At 41.5% G+C, this 22,000-nt stretch overlaps 1 protein-coding gene across 1 annotated transcript in view; it reads left to right on the top strand.

Moving 5' to 3' along the window:
* The window catches only part of LOC149452882 (urokinase plasminogen activator surface receptor-like), a 76,842-nt gene that overhangs the window by 14,897 nt on the left and 39,945 nt on the right, over nucleotides 1–22,000 (top strand). Inside the window, exon 2 of the mRNA XM_089688870.1 lies at nucleotides 16,451–16,564. Within this exon, the coding sequence (XP_089544996.1) occupies nucleotides 16,451–16,564 (114 nt within the window). The remainder of the gene's footprint in view (nucleotides 1–16,450; nucleotides 16,565–22,000) is intronic.

The raw sequence follows: 22,000 nt of genomic DNA, 5'->3' as shown, positions 1-22,000 counted from the left end.
GACTGACAGGAACACCAGGGATTTCACACAAAGGAAGCAATACAAAGAGAGCAGGATACATTTTCATACAAGTACACAGTACAGCAGGAACATATCAGGAATTTGAATGTTGGGTTTACATGTTCTTTAACTGCTCTCCCCAAAGCTCAACATGCCAACTGTTCCAATTCCAGCCTCGTACTATGCTGAACCACACATTCTCATAAAGACAAAAAGAGTCCATTGACCAAGGATATTGAAAAGCTCCGGAGCTGGGATGACCCTCTTGCCAGTACCTTACTTTCCACTCCGCTTTTTTTCCTTTATAAACTGTTTGCTTAGCTGGGATGCATCCAATGACCCGAGGAAGGGGCTTGCCCCGAAGCATGTGGTCATAGTAAACAGCTTGTCCTGCATGGAGTGTCAGCTTCCGGACAGTCTTTGGATACATCTGCGGTCTCCCTTCCTTTATTCCGGCTCTCCTCCGGGTCCTTCCGCCAGCACCATGATGTCACTTTCGGGTGCTGTGTGTGAGTTAGTTCCAGCCAACAGATCTCATTGACCGGCATCTCACAGAGGTCGTTGGAACCCACAGGGGTTTACAGTAATTTCCGGCTGTGGTGACACCGCGTTTTTTCCATCTACCTCCCGCTGGCCACGGGATTGTGGGTCATCCATTGGTGGACGCTGTCTGGCACTATAAGGTTCGGAACATCCATGTCTGTAAGCAGCCTCCTCTCTGGAAGTTTTTAATTATTATCAAGTTGCATGGTGCTAATAAATCTTCCATATGTCATTCATCTCTTGGGCTCTGTTTATGACACTCTTGCACCTGGAATGACGCTCCTTGCTGATCTTTGTTCTCCTCTATGCATGTAATTTATAACATCTGGGGTTAAAATGGTGCCCATCCCTTACATTTTTGCATCATGACATCATCACGTACACATGTGCCAGAGGTGACGTCAGTGTCATTACATCATGACACACGTACCGCGCAAGCACGGTGTACAATATCATCCATCTTAACTGCCGCAATTTCAGATGGAGGGTTTTTTTTTTTACATTATTTTATTATATTGATGCCTTCTACTGCGCAGAAAGGGGTGTTGCAATATCTCAGTCTATGTTGACTATTGTTTCTCCACCCCCAATAAAAAAGCCATGCTATTGTTTCTGCACATTATAGATGGACACATGACTGCGCCAATTAGTTGAGAGGCTATAGCCCACCACATATAGACATATTGCACATACATAGTGGGTACATACAGTGCTCAGCATACATGAGTACACCCCAGCAAATTTGTCAGAAAACCTTTACTTTCCTTTCAGAATCTATGGGACTCTATACTACAAAATACTCCCACAAACGTGGGCCATTGATTGCAAACACGATTTGTTAATTTGCACGCACAAAAAAGTATTTTTCCTAACAAATTCATTCAAGACCATGTTGCAAAAATGAATACACCCCAATGAAAGTTTTCAGAGCAAAGCTAAATTTTAGACAAGTAACAAGAATTAAACTGCAGGTGAGTCTAATTATTCATTAAACAGTTGTCCAGCAGACAGTTGATTATAAAAGGGCGTTACTTAACAAAGAAAACCCCGCCCATTTGATGCTGTCAGCAATGGCACCACATGGAAGAGAAATGTTGAGAAGGAAAATATAGTCTTTACACAAGAAAGGTGAAGGCTACAAGAAGATCACCAAAGCTTTACTTATCAGTCAGAATACTGTAGCAAAAGTGATACAAAAATTAAACAAAGATGGAACTGCAATCATCTCACATCCACGTCCAGGCCGTCCAGGGAAGTTAACACCTCGACAGGAGCATCTTCTAATGATAAGGGCTGAAGAAAATCACCATGCATGTTCACTGCAGTTAGCTAAAGAAGTAGAAAGCCAAACTGGGGTGATTGATTCCCGTGACCCAATACAGTGTACACTGCAGAGGAATGGCATGCATGGGTGTTGGCCACGAAAGAAGCCTCTCCTAAAGCCCATGCACAAAAAACCACCTGGGATTTGCCAGGGCCTATGCTGAAAAAGAAGAAGACTACTGGTACTCTGGAGTGATGAGACCAAGATATATGTTTTTGGTACTGATGGCTTCAAAACTGTAGGGTGTCGCAAAGATGAGGAGTACAAAGAAATATGCATGGTCCCTACAGTGAAACATGGTGGTGGCAGTGTTCTTCTGTGGGGCTGCATGAGTACTGCTCTTGTTGGGGAGCTGCATTTCATTGATGGTATCATGAATTCACAGATGTACTGCTCTATATTGAAAGAGATGATGCTACCATCACTCCATGCCCTTGGTCGTCGTGCACTTTTCCAACATGACAATGATCCAAAACACACATCTAAAGCCATTGCTTCTGAAGAAGAACAGGGTGAAAGTGATTCAGTGGCCAAGTATGTCTCCAGCTCTGAACCTAATCAAACACCTATGGGGAATTCTGAAGAGACCAGTTGAGCATCACTCTCCATCCAGCCTCCAGGCTCTATAAGAGGTTGTTCTTGAAGAATGGAAAAAGATAGATGTTGCATTATGTCACCAACTTATTCATTCCATGCCTAGAAGACTTGGTGCTGTCCTTACAAATCATGGAAGTCATGCAAAATACTAGATGTAGTAGTTTTTGTTGTTGGGTGTATTCAATTTCGCATCAACTTCAGTAAAACTGAAGATTTTGTAATCTAAGTTATATCATTAACCTTACTTTCATGTAATTAGCTAAACAAATGTTCTATTAAACTCAGTTTTGTCATAATTTTGGAAACTGTTCTTGTGTTCATTGAGATATTGATTAATATCTTACTTTTAAAAAGGGTTGTACTCATTTATGCTGACCACTGTATGTGATTTTAGTGAAAAGAAATAAAGGTTAGGTTGTAGCCCATAGTGGTATTAATGAGTGGGATGTCCAAGGGTGGCCAAACAAGCGAGGCAAAATAAGGAAAAATAATATTCAGATGATCCTCATGTGTGTTGAGCCTCAGTGCTGAGCATTGCCGTTTCCACGCACCTATAGATGTACTGGGGAGGAGGTACGGATGTTTGTCCTAGATATTTTGGTATACTCCCTTGTGGGAAAAACACCTAAATCAAAGTATCAGACGTACTGTATAAACAGAAACAAAATTATATCAGATTAAAAGGAACACCAGACTTGTTATTTTACATTATAATTGCACGTATCAGCAAATAAATTCCATACCTTAAAGAGCCTCTAAAGCTAAATTTACATTAGTACATATGAAACAATGTACAGAAAACAAGTTTTAAAAGTTTCAGGTTTCAAGAACAAAACATATTTAAGGCAGCTTTTTCTGCAATATGTACCTTCAATCTTGAGCTGTCCCCTGCAGTGCTTCTTTTCCCCCACTGGACTCATAGATGGACTCATTTTCGGGGTTGAATGACAGCCTGCATCATTTACCCAGTGTCCTTTGTCATGGACCTCTGTGACTGGACAGTGAAAGCAGCACAGTGATGAGCTCTTCATGTGACCGCTGTGACAGCCAATCACGGTGGTCACATGACCAGAAACCCCACCCCACCTCCCAGCATCAGAAACTGGGAGGGCTGGGAGGCACCGGCGTTAGGGGTTAATGTGTGTCCTTTTTTTTATTTATCAAAGTAGTCAGGTTTAAATTTAGTAAATCATTTCTGAAATCCTGAGCAGCAGCTGAATCCCAGTTGTAAAGTCATTGTCAAAAATATTGGCACCCCCTGCATTTCTGTCAGATAATGCATCACTTTGCCCAAAAAATTGTTGCAATTACAAATGTTTAGGCATTCTCATGTTGATTTCTCTTGTTTGTAATGGTATGACACAAAAAAATGGAAAAACAAAAAGTCAAATTTGACACATTCCATGCAAAACCCCAAAAATGGACTGGAAAAATGTATTGGCACCCTCAATTTAATATTTTGTAGCGCACTCTTTGGAAAAAAATAACTGAAATCAATTGCCTCCTGTAACCATCAATGCATTTCTTACACCTCTTTTTGGACAGCTCTTCTTTCACCAAAAGCTCCAGGTGTCAGATTGAAAGGGTTCCTTTTCTCAACTGCTGTTCTGAGATCTCTCCACAGGAGCTCTATGGGATTGAGATCTGGGCTCATTCATGGCCAGTTCAGTACTCTCCAGTGCTTTTTCTGAAGTACTATTTCTGGGTACTTCTTCATGAGTACTTTGGGGAATTGGCCTGCTATAAGACCCGTGACCTCTGACGGAGACCCAACTTTCTGACCCTTGGCCCTACATTGCACCCCTAGAATTCATTGGTAGTCTTCAGATTTCATAACGCCATGCACACGGCCAAGACATCCAGTGCCTAAAGCAGCAAAGGAACCTCAATACTTCAGTGAACCTCCACCATGTTTGACTGTAGCGAGCAACTGCATTCTTTTCTTTAAAGGCCTCATTGCTTTTCCTGAAAACAGTAGAATGATGGGCTTTACCAAACAGCTGTAATTTTGTTTCGTCTGTCCACAGCACATTCTCCCAAAAGGATTTTGGCTTCCTCAGGTAAGTTTTGCAAACTCCAATCTGGCTTTTTTATATTTGTGTCAGCAGTGGGGTCCTCCTGGGTCTCCTACCATAGCGTTCCTTTTCATTTAGACGGCGACATATAATGTGAGCTGACACAGTTGTACCCTGTGCATGAAGGTCTGGAAGTTGATCGATGTTCTTTATCCACCATTTGAACAACCCTTCATTGCAATCTTTCGTCCATGTCCAGGAAGATTAGCTAAAGTGCCATGTGCTGTAAACTTCTTGACAATGTGTCATGGAAAGAAACGAGGAAGCCCTGGCAAATGCACAATGCCCAATATGGCCGCGCTAATTCGCACAAAAATGTGCACATGTGCATAGGCACACAGCACGCAGTCGCGCATCCATGTGCCATGTGCGCGATGGCACACCAGCACATGCAGGGTGCAATAATTGCTGGAGCCCAGTGGCCTTTATAAGGACTGCAGCCCCTCACAATAATGGCTGGATTATTGTCAGCCTTCCATTCCTGTGTTCTTGTGTGTATTCACCTGCTGATTATCTGTTACCGACCCGGATTGACCCTGACCTGCTTTGGCTCCTCTCCTGGCTCTCTACCTCGGCTTGTCCCGTGCATCTGCTGCTGCCTACTCCTGATCGATTACCAGTGTATGACCCTGGCTTGATCATGACTTGGGCCTGACCATTTCCACAGATGGGATTTCTATGCATCCCCAAAAGGTACTGGCCATCATTAATTGGCCTGCCCCCACTGACAAGAAGGGTATCAAGAGATTTGTGGGCTTTGCCAATTTTTATAGTAGATTCATTAAGAACTTTTCTACAATCATTGCTCCTATCACCCAGTTAACTCCTCTGCATACTCGATTCCAGTGGTCTCCAGAAGCTCAAGGGGCTTTTGACAAACTAAAAACTTTATTTACCTCTGCTTCAGTACTACAGTATCCAGATCCGACTCTACCCTTTGTCCTTGAGTTTGATGCCTCAGAAATTGCTACAGGACCAATCCTTTCACAAAGCCAGGGGCCCAAGGCTCTCCTGCACCCAGTGGCTTTCTTTTACCAGAAAATGAGTGAACCCGAGACAAACTGTGATGTGGAGGACCATGAATTACTGACCATTAAATCAGCCTTGGAGGAGTGGAATTATTGGAAGGTGCTGCTCACCCCATCATGATATTTACTGACCATAAGAACTTAGAATACCTTAGAACCACAAAACGGTTAAAACCACGGCAAGCTCGATAGGCCTCGTTTTTCTCAAGATTTAATTTCCACCTTACTTATCTAAGGTCCAAGAATGGGAAAGCAGATGTCCTGTCTCGCATGTTCCTGGAAACACCTCAGACAGCTGCCCCCAGTACTCTCTTGTCTTCACACAACTTCCTACTAATCCAACCCGATCTAAGGGCGGCAATCAAGCAAGCCTCCCTTTCATATGCCGAGTCCGAAATGTCATCATTGAGGAAGCATGAGGATTTCGTATGGCATAATAAAAAGATTTTCATCCCCCAAGAGGTAAGGCCTCAAATCTTTAAAATATATCATGACCATTTTGATCATTTTGAGGTACGGAAAACAACTGAACTTGTTCAGCGATCTTTTGGTGGCCCAACCTGAGACAAGACTGTAAAGATTATGTCGATTCCTGTGCAACTTGTCTTCGTAATAAAGGCAACAACACCAGAGCTTGGGGTTTACTAAGACCTCTACTGGTTCCCGAGCAACCTTGGAAGATGCTTTCTATGGATTTTATAGTAGATTTACCTCCCTCTGATGGATTCACCACCATGCTGGTGGTAGTAGAGAGGCTGTCCAAAATGGCCCATTTCCTACCAATGGTGGGCATCCCTTCTGCTACAGAAAACACAAAATCATTCATCAAGGAAATAGTAAGACTGCACAGGATGCCTAACAATATAGTCTCTGACAGGGGGGGTACAATTTACGTCTAAGTTGTGGAGAGCTCTGTGTAAAACCCTGAGCATCAAAGTGTGTCTATGTTCTACATATCATCCACAGAGTAATGGGCAAATGGAGAGAACGAACCAAATGAGAAATACCTAAGATACTTCTTTACCTTTACTCAGGATAACTGGGCATCTCTTCTTCCTTGTGCTGAGTTTGCTACAACTCGGTCCATGCCTCTACTAACCAGTCTCCTTTCTGAGCAACTTACAGATTTCACCCTTCCTTTTTTCCAGATGTCACCCCAGAAGCTATTTGCTGTTCTCTCCTGGCTCTCTACCTCGCCTTGTCCCTCGGATCTGCTCCTGCCTGCTCCTGATTGATTACCAGTGTATGACCCTGGCTTGATCCTGACTTTGCTCCTGCCTTTACTCCTGATTGATGCTCTGTGTTTGTCCGGTCCACCCACGGGTATCATCTCATCGGGCATCACCAGGCATCTATACCATTGGCAACCCGTGCTCCTTTGGGCACTGAACCTTCTGTTACCACCTTCAGGGGTGCATTGCACTCAGCCGTAAGGGGAGCTCTCTCATCACCTCAGCCTCCGGCCAGGTCCATGACACAATGTTGCGCACCAGTGGACACAGGAACATTAAGATCTGTTAATTGATATAGGTGAGTTTAATTACAAATTACAGGAGCATCACAAACTTGGAATGCAATTAATTCTTACAATTTTGAGAAGGTGCCAATAATTTTGTCCAGACCATTTTTGGGGTTTTGCATGGAATGTGTCAAATTTGGATTTTTGTTTCTCCACTTTTTCGTGTCATACCAGTACAAACAAAAGAAATAAACGTGAGAATGCCTAAACATTTGTAATTGCAACAATTTTCTGGGCCAAGTGGTGCATTATCTGACAGAAATGCAGGGTGCCAATATTTTTGGCCATGACTGTAGGTTGTCATGATGGAGCTGTCTACTCAGGTTGGTGTAGAAACATCCTTTTACTGACATTAACAGACATATTTAAAGCTAGGCAGACACAAATAAAACAAAATAAAAAAGACACAAATAATTACCTGAATTTGACTTGGTATCTACCTCTTCCAGCCTACTGTACAGCCGAGTTTGGACTGGGAAAAGGAGATGCAGCATAAAGAGCCAATCATTGGAATGCAGTGCCCACAGCTAACAGGGGGCATGCTAATAGAAGGATAAAGCAGAGTGCCTGAGATGAACTCATCGATCTGCTGCTCCATCTTTTACAGTCCAATCACAGGTCGGGGAGGGAAAAAACTGTAAATGTAACCTAACTCCAACAGAGAAAAATTAGGTCACCTGTCCTGCCAGACAGGTAAATACAAACATGCCAAACATTTAGCAGGTAAAAGAAATGTCTTATACTGTATGTATTTCATTTGTTCACTGAGCCTTTTGCCATTTCTTAAATATGGGGGTCACACACTGTATGCAGGAACTGTTTCAACTGTCCCAAAAATTACGAAGAAATGCACATAAGAAATGCACATACCCCACCCTTGCTTTGCAGTCCTGCACTTTTTCGGGGGTAGGGGGGTGGTAAGGTGCTTAAGTGTAACTTTTTTTTTTAACTAAACTTTATTTTCTATTACATGGGGGACCAAAAATCCCTTATGGGATAAAATGTTGTTATGACAGGTTCTCTTTTTTCATAATTAAGTTTCTTATTAAGTTGCACACTTAAATAGCACAGCTTTGAGGAATGCAGTCCTTGCAGTTTAACAGGAAACATGTAAACCTCTTAACATAATGCATTTCCTATCTTAGCATTTACAAAGTTACAAAGTGACATAGTTACATAGTTAGTCTGGCTGAAAAAAGACAAAAGTCCATCCAGTTCAACTATAAAATAAATTAAAAAAAAAAAGTTATAATCCTATACCCACAGGAAGGCAAAAAACCCAGCAAAGCATGATCCAATTTGCTCCTGCAGGGGAAAAAATTCCTTCCTGATCCCCCGAGGAAGGACAAATTCCAGGTGACAAATTCTCTATAATGAGACATTGGAGTTCTTTTCAACCTGTCCTTCATTGAAGCTAATGTTATACGTCATTGGCAGCGAAATAGTTATAGCGCAAATGTAGCCACAACTTGCAGTTTTAGATAGAATAAGGAAAGGTCATAAGTCCTTTGAAGTTATCATTTCGCTTTTTGTGTCCCATTGGGGACATTTTCCTTCACTTCCTTCACTGCTGAGATACAAGAGGAAGTTAGGAAATGTTCGAAAGCGAGGGGATGAGACAGCTGTCTTGGAACAAGTGTCTCCATCAGATTTCTAATTACTTCTTTTTCTGGGTACAACTCTAAAATTTTGGATTCTCCCCCTTGAAATGGTCACCAGAACCATCAGAGAGATGAATTGCCCCAATGGGGGCACAGACCACAATAAAAAACTAAGATGTAGGCAGGGACAGTTAGATACTTTGCCAGGAGGTGGCTCTGTACCAGAATAGTGCCTGGTTGCAGTAAGTAAGGTCATCAGGTGCTAGGCCCCTTTTAGGTAGAGCCCTCCTGCAGTGATGGCAGGGATGAGTCAGTGCTCAGTTATAAGCCAGATTGGGGGGAGCTCTAACAGCACTTGGGGCCTGGGAACTTGGGGCTTGGACCTGCACTCAGGAAGAGCCAGCTATAGTATTAATAACCCTTATGAAGGTAGGGCTAAGGTGGATTGCAAAAGACCGTTTAGGCCAGACCAAGAGTTCCCTGTGTGAGGCTACTTCCCTGGAGAGATCTGGTAGAGATGGTGACTACAGACAGCACAACTCTGTGGGTAAAGAATGGAAATATCCTCCTGCGCTTAATATGGATGAGTCCCTATCCTAACAGCTGCTATCACTCTGCCTTAACCAATAAGTAATAAAGTATCAAACACAAAAATAGTGAAGTGCTAAAGTGAATCCCTATGTACACACACAGTGCATATAATATTAACCAAAAATAATATATATAAATTCCATATACTCCAATGAAACTGTATAACCATCTGTGGGATATCTATACATACACAAAAAAATTATCAAACGGAAAACATACCTCATAAATTAAATAAATCCGTGATATGAAATAATAAATAAATCAATAAAAAAATCAATTAAAAAAAAAAAAAATTATATAGAAAAACTCTCCTATGCCCTTAATTATTTCTTCAAATCAATCAGTGATACGAAATAAGAAATCCATAATAATGCAAATAAAACAGTGATACAAAAATAAAATCTGTGTTATTAATATTCAAAAAAAAAATATATATATATATAGGTGATGCTTTCTATAATATATGTGACAACCTAAAAAAATAATAGAAATTCATAAATTGTGATTCTCAATCAAATATACGTGATTAATAATTAATTGTGAAAAACCATACATTGAGCTATTAAATAAATAATCCACTATATCTTGTGATGTTTAAATATGAAAAAGTGTCCACAAATGAACAAAAACAGTCCATGCAATAAGGTGAAAACGACACTCAGTGATCTTCACTTCTAGTGCTCAAAAAAGAAATCCTCCAATGGCAGCAATGCCTGCTCACCTCCCCACCTCGACCCACAAAGGGCCACAAGGCTATAACTCTCCTCCAGGTAATCCTTTGCTTCCAAGCAGCTCAGTAAGGAATCACAGGACCTCCACTCCACCTCCTCTCAAACGTCATATAGGACACAAACAGAGCTTCCCATAGTGTAATACCGTTTATTTAAGACACTCCATATAACATGCCCGCCCTTCAATTGGGAATGGTAATTTGACATGTGAATGCACCCAGGGAATGAGGAGGATTGCATTTTTCATTAAGAAAACACATGTGAGTGGAAACAGCATGTTATATGGAGTGTCTTAAATAAACGGTATTACACTATGGGAAGCTCTGTTTGTGTCCTATATGACGTTTGAGAGGAGGTGGAGTGGAGGTCCTGTGATTCCTTACTGAGCTGCTTGGAAGCAAAGGATTACCTGGAGGAGAGTTATAGCCTTGTGGCCCTTTGTGGGTCGAGGTGGGGAGGTGAGCAGGCATTGCTGCCATTGGAGGATTTCTTTTTTGAGCACTAGAAGTGAAGATCACTGAGTGTCGTTTTCACCTTATTGCATGGACTGTTTTTGTTCATTTGTGGACACTTTTTCATATTTAAACATCACAAGATATAGTGGATTATTTATTTAATAGCTCAATGTATGGTTTTTCACAATTAATTATTAATCACGTATATTTGATTGAGAATCACAATTTATGAATTTCTATTATTTTTTTAGGTTGTCACATATATTATAGAAAGCATCACCTATATATATTTTTTTTTTTGAATATTAATAACACAGATTTTATTTTTGTATCACTGTTTTATTTGCATTATTATGGATTTCTTATTTCGTATCACTGATTGATTTGAAGAAATAATTAAGGGCATAGGAGAGTTTTTCTATATAAATTTTTTTTTTTTTTTTTTATTGATTTTTTTATTGATTTATTTATTATTTCATATCACGGATTTATTTAATTTATGAGGTATGTTTTCCGTTTGATAATTTTTTTGTGTATGTATAGATATCCCACAGATGGTTATACAGTTTCATTGGAGTATATGGAACTTATATATATTATTTTTGGTTAATATTATATGCACTGTGTGTGTATATAGGGATTCACTTTAGCGCTTCACTGTTTACAACTCTGTGGGTACTAATGACTAATGAGTAGAGGAGAACTGTAAAGAAGATGGCTGCTGAAGTGCTCCATATGCTTTCATTTGTGATCGCTGCAGACCGTCCATTAAATGTGATTAACTATGTAATGACAAGTGACTCTGGAATATACTGTATGGCCTAGTGATGTGACTGTTAAGCCATTTCTTGAATTCTACCAGTAAAGTGCAGCAAAACATTTTTACATGTGGACATTCTTTCCTTTGGGGATTTCACAACAGTCAGGAATGTTGTGTGGAGGCCTCTGTCTCTCCAATTCCTCTAGGCAGCCCGGGACTACAGAAAACAGTTTCCCCAGTAGAAGCAGGAGAAACTTGGAGAACATCCATTCTCTGATCCCTCTTTTGACTAATGACCCCGGAAGTGATGTGTATTACGTCACTTCTAGGGTCATAGCTGTCACTGAGGATGAGGCTAATGAAACACAATGTATACTTGAATAGCCACAGTGAAGGGAATCTAATAGACTCCCAGTATCTCCATAAAGAGTACCTGTCACCTTCCCATGCAATCACATAGGGGACTTAGCTCCCTTGTAATAGCAATAAAGTTAAAAAAAAAATATTAAAAGCACCCTCCTAAGCCCCCACACACCCCATATAAAAAAAACACAGAGTACGGCGAGCACAAGTATATAAATATCAATTACGCACATGTGGGAGTCCTCAATGTCGGAGTGAGACCAATAGTCCTAGGTCCATAGTTCATGGTTAGAACTGTTGGCCTCTAAAGGCTTTTGAAGTATCTATGGAGAATTTTGGGTACCATCTTTTTTGCGATTCCATGGGCATGAGCATAAGACTTGACATGTTAGGTCTCTGTTTACTTGACCCAACCCCATCTTTTAAATTTGATCAAATTTGAGTATAATAAAGTGTATTTTCTTCTGAAAATATGTGTTTGATAAATAACTACGTAAATATCATGCAGCATAAAAGATTGCAAATACCACTATTTTATTCTTCAGGGTCTCTGCTTTCAGAAAATATCTACTTCTTAAGTGGGTTTAGAGTAATGTCTAACAAAAATGCAGATTTTAATGTGTGCACAAAATTAATATATTGCCGGGGTAGGCAAGTGGTTAAGGTAGTATCTCTTAAGGGTCTAGTTATTTTTAAAAAATCCCATCATTCACACAGGCATCTTGAAAAGTCCCCATAATGTGTCTAAAATGTTTATTTCCTATGTCAGTGCCATAATGTAGTATATTCCTGATTAGGGTATTTCAGGAAAATACCGCATTATGGTCACTAGATGGAGATCATCTGAAATAAATCTAGACACTTTACACACAAATGACAGACAATTTTTTGTTTATAAATAGACTTCTGAAAACCCAGTGATTTTACCTTGGTATTCTAGTGATCTCATTTTTTCTACAAAATACAAATAGGGAGTGTTATATGTTCACCTAGATTTGTTGAACAGCAGCTCATGACTGTAATTTACAAAGGCTTAGGGCTTTTTTGACAGCTTTGTCCTCGTAGCAATACTGGATTTTCCCGAAGTGTTCTGTATTCTAGCGCTGACGTTTGTAACCTCCGCAAAGAAAACAATTCCTATTCAGAAGCACAAGGTATCAATCTTTAGAGGGTATTTACTACGAAACGCCATTTACTGGTTGGCTAACAATCTGAGGCATGTTGGGTTGGGTAGACATTATAGAAAGTCAAATAACATAGTGGGGCATTTTTAGAATGTATCCTATTGTTCCTTAAAACCTCTGTCAATATCCTTTGTATCACCCTCTCCTCTGTGTCAGCTACTAAAAGTTCACTGACTCGTGACACCGCCCTGGGGCCCAGGGCTCACCCTGTACTATATAAGAGGAAGAACATTTCCGGGCAGAAAAAAATACTGTATTTTACTTAAAATGTATCCACACCAAAATACATTTTGCTGGATCTGTATTGTTTTACATCCCCTTGACCTCCAGAAGTTTTTACCGACTTCATGACCAGGCCATTTTTTGCTATACAGAACTGTGTTACTTTAACTGACAATTGCGCGATCATGCAGCACTGTACACAAACAAAATTTATATATTTTTTTTCACACAATTACAGATGTTTTTGGTGTTACTTGATCACCACTGGGTTTTTCATTTTTCAAAAGACCAAATTTTGAAAAAAAAAAACCAGTATTTTTTACTTTTTGTTATAAATATATCCAATAAAAAATACAATTTATTCACAAATTTTGGCCAAAATGTATTCTCCTACAGGTAAAAAAAATCCCAATAAGTGTATATTGATTGGTTTGAGCAATAGTTATAGCATCTACAAATGACGGTATATATACTGGCATAATTCTTTTCTTTTTATACTAGTAATGGTGGCGATCAGTGACTTATAGCGGGACTGTGACTGTGTCACTGTATTATTGAGGGTTAATGGTGTGCCTATCAAATGTTATTGTGTTAACTGTATTATGATATTGAATATGTGGGCAGAATTATCTTTTATGTATAAAATATTGTATATTAGATACAGACATCTTTCTGTAATACATCAAGGCTCATAGATAGACAGACAGATATATTGATAGATAGATAGATAGATAGATAGATAGATAGATACACTATATTGCTAAAAGTATTGGTCAGCCTGCCTTTATACACACAGGAACTTTAATGGCATCCCAGTCTTATGCAGGCCATAGATGGGGAGAAAAACGGCCGATTTTTCGTCCGAAAATAAAACCGGCCGATTATCTTATCATTAGTGGACGATTTTGTCGGCCGTTTTTCGTGTATTTTGGACTTTCAGATTATCGGTGATGTTGGAAAATTTTCGAAAAACGCCCGACTTTATCCTCATTGATGGTCAAAAACGAACGATCGTTTTCCGAAAAAGGATCACAAAGGCCACAAAATGACATCATTTCCCGTTATAGGTTACTCATTAATCGGCCGATTTTCGTAATAATTGGTGGTCAGGTAAGTTTTTTAGACCGACCGATAGTTCGTTAATCGGCCGAAAATCTGCCGTTTTTCTCCCCATCTATGGCCTGCATTAGTCAGTAGGGTTCAATATAGAGTTGGCCCCGCCCTTTGCAGCTATAACAGCTTCAGCTCTTCTGGGAAGGTTGTCCACAAGGTTTAGGAGGGTGTCTATGGGAAGGTTGGACCATTCTTCCAGAAGCACATTTGTGAGGTCAGGCACTGATGTCGGGGGAGGAGGCCTGGCTCGCAGTCTCTGCTCTAATTCATCCCAAAGGTGTTCTATTGGGTTGAGGTCAGGACTCTGTGCAGGCCAGTCAAGTTCCTCCACCCCAAACTCGCTCATCCATGTCTTTATAGACCTTGCTTTGTGCACTGGTGCGCAGTCATGTTGGAACAGGAAGGGGTCATCCCCAAACTGTTCTCACAAAGTTGGGAGCATGAAATTGTCTAAAATGTCTTGGTATGCTGACACCTTAAGAATTCCCTTCACTGGAACTAAGGGGCCAAGTCCAACCCCAGAAAAACAACCCCACTCCTAATCCCTCCCCCACCAAACTTTACACTTGGCCCAATGCAGTCAGGCAAGTACCGCTCTCCTGGCAATCGCCAAACCCAGACACATCCATTGTCAGACAGAGAAGAGTGATTAATCACTCCAGAAAACATGTCTGCACTCCTATAGAGTCCAGTGGCGGCATGCTTTACACCAGTGCATCCGATGCTTTGCATTGCACTTGGTGATGTAAGGCTTGGATGCAGCTGCTCGGCCATGGAAACCCATTCCATGAAGCTCTCTACGCACTGTTGTTGTGCTAATCTGAAGGCCACATGAAGTTTGGAGGTCTTTAGCTATTGACTCTTCAGACAGTTGGCGACTTCTGTGCACTGTGCGCTTCAGCATGCACTGACCCCGCTCTGTCATTTTATGTGACCTACCACTTCGTGGCTAAGTTGTTGTTGTTCCCAGTTGCTTCCACTTTTTTATAATTCCACTAACAGTTCACTGTGAAATATTTAGTTGCAAGGAAATTTCCTGGATGGACTTATTGCACAGGTGGCAGCCTATCATGGGACCACGCTTGGAGTCACTGAGCTCCTGAGAGCAACCCATTCTTTCAAAAATGTTTGTAGAAGCAGTCTGCCTGCCTAGGGGCTTGATTCTATACACCTGTGGCCATGAAGGTGATTGGAACACCTGAATCCAATGATTTAGAGGGGTGTCCTAAGAGAGAGAGAGAAAGAAAGAGAAAGAAAGAAAATTAAGATGGTAAAAAGCTGATCAAATATAAATGAGAAGATCATAAACACACAGCCAACAGGCCATTTACAAAAGAGAACCTGCCACAAATTATCACACGGAATGTAAATAGTAACTTGAAAAATTTTGTATCCATGCAGGTTAACTAAGGATTTATATTTGCCCTTGTTATTTATTATAGAGTGTGACATCATCAGCTGTCAGATTTCAGGTGACCTCTGATCAGGGGCAGACTGATAACTCATGGGGCCCCCGGGCAATAGGGGATCATGGGGCCCCTGTGTCTTTGCCCACACTCAAAGCACACCCAAAAAAGCCTATAAAAGGTACCAGGGGCATTTCATGGGGCCCCCTTCTGACCCCGGGCCCTCGGGCAGTGCCAGAGTGCTTGAATGGTCAGTCCCCCCCTACCTTTGACTCTCAATCTAGAGTCAAACATAAGATGATTAAATCTAAATAATGATCTTCAGTGATTCCTCCCTATTGTAATAATAAAACACTCCCTCATCAGATTCTCTCATTAACCCATCAGTGACAGGTCCTCTTAAAAGTGGAAGCCCTGTATTATTACCAGTGTAATAGATCCATTGATACAAATCATGTCTTCAGTAACCTGCAGAGTGTAATCTAATGTCAGGAGGAAATGTATTTTTGTATTTTGTACATAATCCCCTCACTAATCCCCTCTGTGACTGTGTAAGGTGACAACCACGGTGACATTTTTGAAGGTGTGTACCAGGTTTGGAGTGAGATGGAGCATAAAACAGAATGTAAGCATCCTCCTACATCTCTATTATATCCATTCACAATAGGGCTTCTCTGTTGAAACTGAGCTCAAAGATAATAGTGTCTGCTGTTCAATGCAACCAATCAGATCCCAGCATTCATTTTTCTTACTTGTACTGAGAAAATGATAGCGAATTCTGATTGGCTGCTGTTGTGTTTCCTTTGTGCTGCTGTTTTCAGTTCTTCTCTTTGTGTTGCTTTAGTTTAATTTGTATCCTTAGCACAGGTTAAAAAATTATCTAATTGTAATTGTTTCCATTTTTTTACTCTAAATGCTATTGTCAATTTTTCCTACAGTGATCCCCCTGAAGTGTTTACAGTGTGTTGGAACCAGCTCATCCTGCCGTATGGTTGCAAGGAAATGCCCATCTTACGAGACCACCTGTATCTCCCTGGCCTACCAGACACAAGGTAAGGCACAGATTCATTAATCTGTGATTGCACTTATTAGAGTTACTAAACCCGGACAGTGACTTCGCTATATCCACTCTCCCAGGACCCTGCATTCACTATATCTGACCTCCCAGGACCCTGCATTCACTATATCTGGTCTCCCCGGACCCTGCATTCACTATATCTGGTCTCCCAGGACCCTGCATTCACTATATCTGACCTCCCAGGACCCTGCATTCACTATATCTGATCTCCCAGGACCCTGCATTCACTATATCTGGTCTCCCAGGACCCTGCATTCACTATATCTGATCTCCCAGGACCCTGCATTCACTAAATCTGATCTCCCAGGACCCTGCATTCACTATATCCGGTCTCCCAGGACCCTGCATTCACTATATCCGGTCTCATTGGACCCTGCATTCACTATATCTGATCTCCCAGGACCCTGCATTCACTATATCCGGTCTCCAAGGACCCTGCATTCACTATATCCGGTCTCCCTGGACCCTGCATTCACTGTATCTGATCTCCTAGGACCCTGCATTCACTATATCTGGTCTCCCCGGACCCTGCATTCACTATATCTGGTCTCCCTGGACCCCGCATTCACTGTATCTGATCTCCCAGGACCCTGCATTCACTGTATCCGATCTCCCGGGACCCTGCATTCACTATATCCGGTCTCCCCGGACCCGGCATTCACTATATCTGGTCTCCCCAAACCCTGCATTCACTATATCTGGTCTCCCCGGACCCTGCATTCACTATATCTGGTCTTCCTGGACCCAGAATTCACTATATCTGGTCTCCCTGGACCCTGCTTTCACTATATCTGGTCTCCCCGGACCCTGCATTCACTATATCTGGTCTCCCCGGACCCTGCATTCACTATATCTGGTCTCCCAGGACCCTGCATTCACTATATCTGGTCTCTCTGGACCCTGCATTCACTATATCTGCTCTCCCCGGACCCTGCCTTCACTAAATCTGCTCTCCCCGGACCCTGCCTTCACTATATCTGCTCTCCCTGGACCCTGCCTTCACTATATCTGGTCTCCCCGGACCCTGCATTCACTATATCTGGTCTCCCCGGACCCTGCATTCACTATATCTGGTCTCCTAGGACCCTGCCTTCACTATATCTGGTCTCCCCGGACCCTGCCTTCACTATATCTGGTCTCCCCGGACCCTGCCTTCACTATATCTGGTCTCCCCGGACCCTGCATTCACTATATCCGCTCTCCCAGGACCCTGCATTCACTATATCCGCTCTCCCCGGACCCTGCATTCACTATATCTGGTCTCCCAGGACCCTGCCTTCACTATATCTGGTCTCCCCGGACCCTGCATTCACTATATCCGCTCTCCCAGGACCCTGCCTTCACTATATCTGTTCTCCCCAGACCCTGCTTTCACTATATCCGGTCTCCCCGGACCCTGCATTCACCATATCTGGTCTCCCCGGACCCTGCATTCACAATATCTGTTCTCCCCAGACCCTGCCTTCACTATATCTGGTCACCCCAGACCCTGCATTCACCATATCTGGTCTCCCCAGACCCTGCATTCACTATATCTGGTCTCCCCAGACCCTGCATTCACCATATCTGGTCTCCCACAGTACACAGAACATGGAAATGCAATTATTTTTGTAAATATAAACTGCTAAATACCTTTTCTCGTCAGCAGTATATAGCAGTCTTGTAACTTTTATTAGTGTCCAGCAGAGTATTGCTTAAAGCTTGTAGGAGGAGTTTTCATTCTCCTCTGATTGTCCTATGAGGCTGCATGACCCCTGACCTCTGTCTGGACAGTGCTGATTGGCCCTGTACTGATCATATGCATTCTCCCAAGAAAAAAAAAAACCTCTCTAGCACTACACACCAAACTGAGCATGGGCAGAGTGTCTCCACATGATATGTCTTATCAGGAGATAAGAGGGGGACACTGGAAGAAGGGGAGGATCAGAGAAGACAGGATCAAACAGCATTTTTACACAATGCAGAGGATAACACCTTAGGTTCCACAGTGAGTATAACAAGCATGCTTTACTGCATATACAGACTGACTTTACTGCTGTGGGTTTAGTAACACTTCAAGGCATGCTGAAGTAGCTTCACAAGCACTGCTAGTATTATATGTGATTCCGGACCATTTACTCTACAGCAGTCAAAGCAACACAGCTTAGTCAGGTATCTGCTTCTATAGTAAAGGAGCAGCAGCTCACTTATGAGGTCATCGCTGTGCTCCTTCCACCAATCAGCAAGCTCTATTTGTAAGAATCACCGGACAGCGCGATGCATAAAGATTTAATAGCTTACCACACTGCCTTGTCTTCTCCAGTCTGAATACTCCTAGGATTACTAGTATAAAAACCAACTCAGGCAACATATAAAGTGAAATTAAATTAATGATTTTAATTAATTTACAAGTTATTTATAAAGGTATTATAATAATAAAGTTATTATAAGAAAAATATATTTAAAGAAATTACATTAAATAAAAGTGAAGTAATAAACACATAACTGAATTCAAGCAAGTGGAAGCTTTCAAAGTTGTTCTGTCCCACTTATATGTATTTTTTTCTGTGTTATATTGAACTACATGAGGTTAATATTGTTCTGTAGTATTCTGACATCTTGTGGTGATTCAGAGCCACTCAGTTTGTTTACTTATGTGATTTGGTATTTTCCTCTGTTCTCCCCTCTTATTTCATAGTTAGTTCAGTTCTAGCTAGACCCCACCCTTTTTTGTCCATGATCCCTCAGTCAGTGCTAGTACTTCCCAGAGACGGGGCTTAGAACAATCATTGTCTTTTCATGCGTCAAACCGCAGAAAAAATGTCCTGTGTGCTATGATTATCTGAGTGTAAAATTGTGTTAGATTCAACTTTTTGAAGAGTTAAGCTGCCTGGGGATGGTGCCAAATCAGCAGGTGACCATACTGTCTGGACAGACTCGGGTTTATTTGCTAAAGCTGGGGAGTGCAAAATCAGGTGCACTTCTACACAGTTTCCAGGTTTAATTGCCAAAGCGTAATAGAACAAGCTGAGATTAGAAGCTGAGTGGCTACCATGCACAAAGGCACCAGATTTTGAGTTTAAATCTCCCCCAACGGGTCTAAGGAGGTATGTCAATGCATAAAGCGGCATTTAAAACACAATAAAAGTATATCAAAAATCAAAACGAAGGGTTCTTGGATAAAGGGAAGTTACAGCCCCTGCCGGGATTTTTTTTTCTTTTGCTGCCCGTTAGGGATCTATCCTTCACATCCTGACCCTCATATAGACTGCTGGCCCTGCAGTATACATATATATATATATATAATATGTACTGTATATGACATATTGTATATGTGCTGAGAAGAAGCTTCAGGGGAGACCGGAGACATGGAGAGGAATAAACCTGCAATATCAGGGATTAAAGTGTTTGTAAACCTCAGGCATGAAATCTGAACAAAACATATCCCTCTATAGTGTGTACTTGTCTCAATCCAGAGCACTAAGTGTCATTTCTGGCTGCTGCTTCATTCCTCCTCTATCTATATGAGTCACTTCTGACACGTTTTCCTGACACCAAGACAAAAATGGTGACAGGGGAGGGAGCTCCAGCAGACAACCTGTGATTGACAGCCTCAGCCCTGTGTGCTGTGTGAAGAGGGTGAGCCCCTTCCCTCCAATCAGCTCTCAGAGGTCTCTCCTTTAATAAGCTCTGATGTGCAATCTCACCTCCCCGACTCCTGTTTTCTGACATCTCAGACAAGCTTTACAAAGTCAGCTGTAGAGAAGAGAAGACTACAGATAAACAGGCACAATTTATGTAGGAGGATTTTTTTCATAACTTGAGGCCAGTCACCTCACTGGAAATATGGAAGAGTTTACAACCACTTTAATGTGAGCATTTGTACTTATTCCTTTCCCCCCTAAATAAATTAGGATTTAACTGATATAGTGCAGCGGGGTTTGGGGGGAGGGACAATGTAAAGGTAAATTTAACAGCAGTCAAAAGTTGGTCTTTAGTTCCTCCTAATGGGTGTTTAGGGACTAAGGCTGTCTAGACAGGTTCTCTTTGTTGTAAATCCTCTGTAAGGACCTCGGGCTTAAAATTGTCTGTATATGACTCTTACCATGAGATGACATTCCAGGCGCCTCTGACGCTGGATCTTGGCAGAACTTTCACATACTGTTTCATATCACGATGAGCTGTAAATCTTTCATTGTATCTGTGATGACTGTGACTCTCCACCCTGTACTTATAGTAGTATGTAGACAGCTGATTGGACGCTTTGAAGAATGCTGCCTTTGTCTTATGATGTTTATATAAAATTCTGAATTTGTTGCAATTTTTGCTTGCTTTGCTAAATGCATGCTCGGCATTGTTTTCTATTTGCTCACATATGTAACACCCTCCTTGTTATGCATACCCACTTTACCTTCTGTACTAGGCACTCCAAAAATGGACTAATTATTAGGGATGAGCATACTGAGCAATAGATCAGTTTGCTGGAGTTTTGGCGCAACAGGACGTCCGTGATCTCTGAACATAATGGCAAACCCTGCCAGGCCTGGACTGGGACAAAAAATAGGCCTGGGCATTTTAGAGCAGCCCCAAGCCCTGGAGCCCTTGCTTTGAAGTCTGGTGTTGGTGCACCAGGGCCCAGTCACAAGTGCAACCTTTGCGACCCCGTTAGTTCTGCCACTGCTATCAGTATTTTTGTTATTTTTATTTGATTTTTTAAATGCTTTTTACCATTTGATTTTATTTATTTTGTTTTTAATTAGTCTTTAAAAAAATTTTAGGAGCCCCATGGGGGGGGGGGGGGCTTTGGTAAGATATCAGGGGTATAAATAGACCTCTGATGTTAAACCTTTGAAACAGAGAAAGGAGATTGAGTGTTACTCTAATGACGTCCATAGGAGACCAATGTTCTACTTTTTTTCCCCAGACTTTCGCATAGGCTACTTTTCAAGCTATTGTTAAGAAAGGGTCATGGGTATCCTGGCACTTCAAAACATTTTTAAATACTGTTCAGCAATCGAGGGTATTAACCACTTCAAAACCGGACACTTGCACCCCTTCCTGCCCAGGACAATTTTCAGCTTTCAGTGCTGTCACACTTTGAATGACAATTGCATGATCCTGGAACACTGTATCCAAATTAAATTATCATTTTTTCTCTCTTTTGTCTAGTGGTATTTAATCATCATTGATTTTTTTTTTTTTCCCTAAAACATGTTTTTCTTTGTTTCTGTTATAACTAGAGATGAGCGAAGTATTCAAAAATTCGATTCGGCTGATTCGGCGAATTCGAGGAATAAATTCGATTCGATGCGAATATATTCGCTGAGAATTTAACTTATAAAAAGGGTGTTTCTAGGCTTCAGAGAGCCTTTATATTAGTGCAGAACACTGTACCCTTAATTTAAATGCCCTTGGAGTCTGCTGGGGAAGA

This window comes from Staurois parvus, unplaced genomic scaffold, assembly GCF_062004578.1.
Source record: "Staurois parvus isolate SC_StPar_1 unplaced genomic scaffold, SC_StPar_1.0 ptg000457l, whole genome shotgun sequence".
In the NCBI taxonomy this organism is placed as follows: Eukaryota; Metazoa; Chordata; class Amphibia; order Anura; family Ranidae; genus Staurois; species Staurois parvus.
Note: the sequence above shows the minus strand (reverse complement) of the source record. Positions and strands in the feature narration are given on the sequence as shown.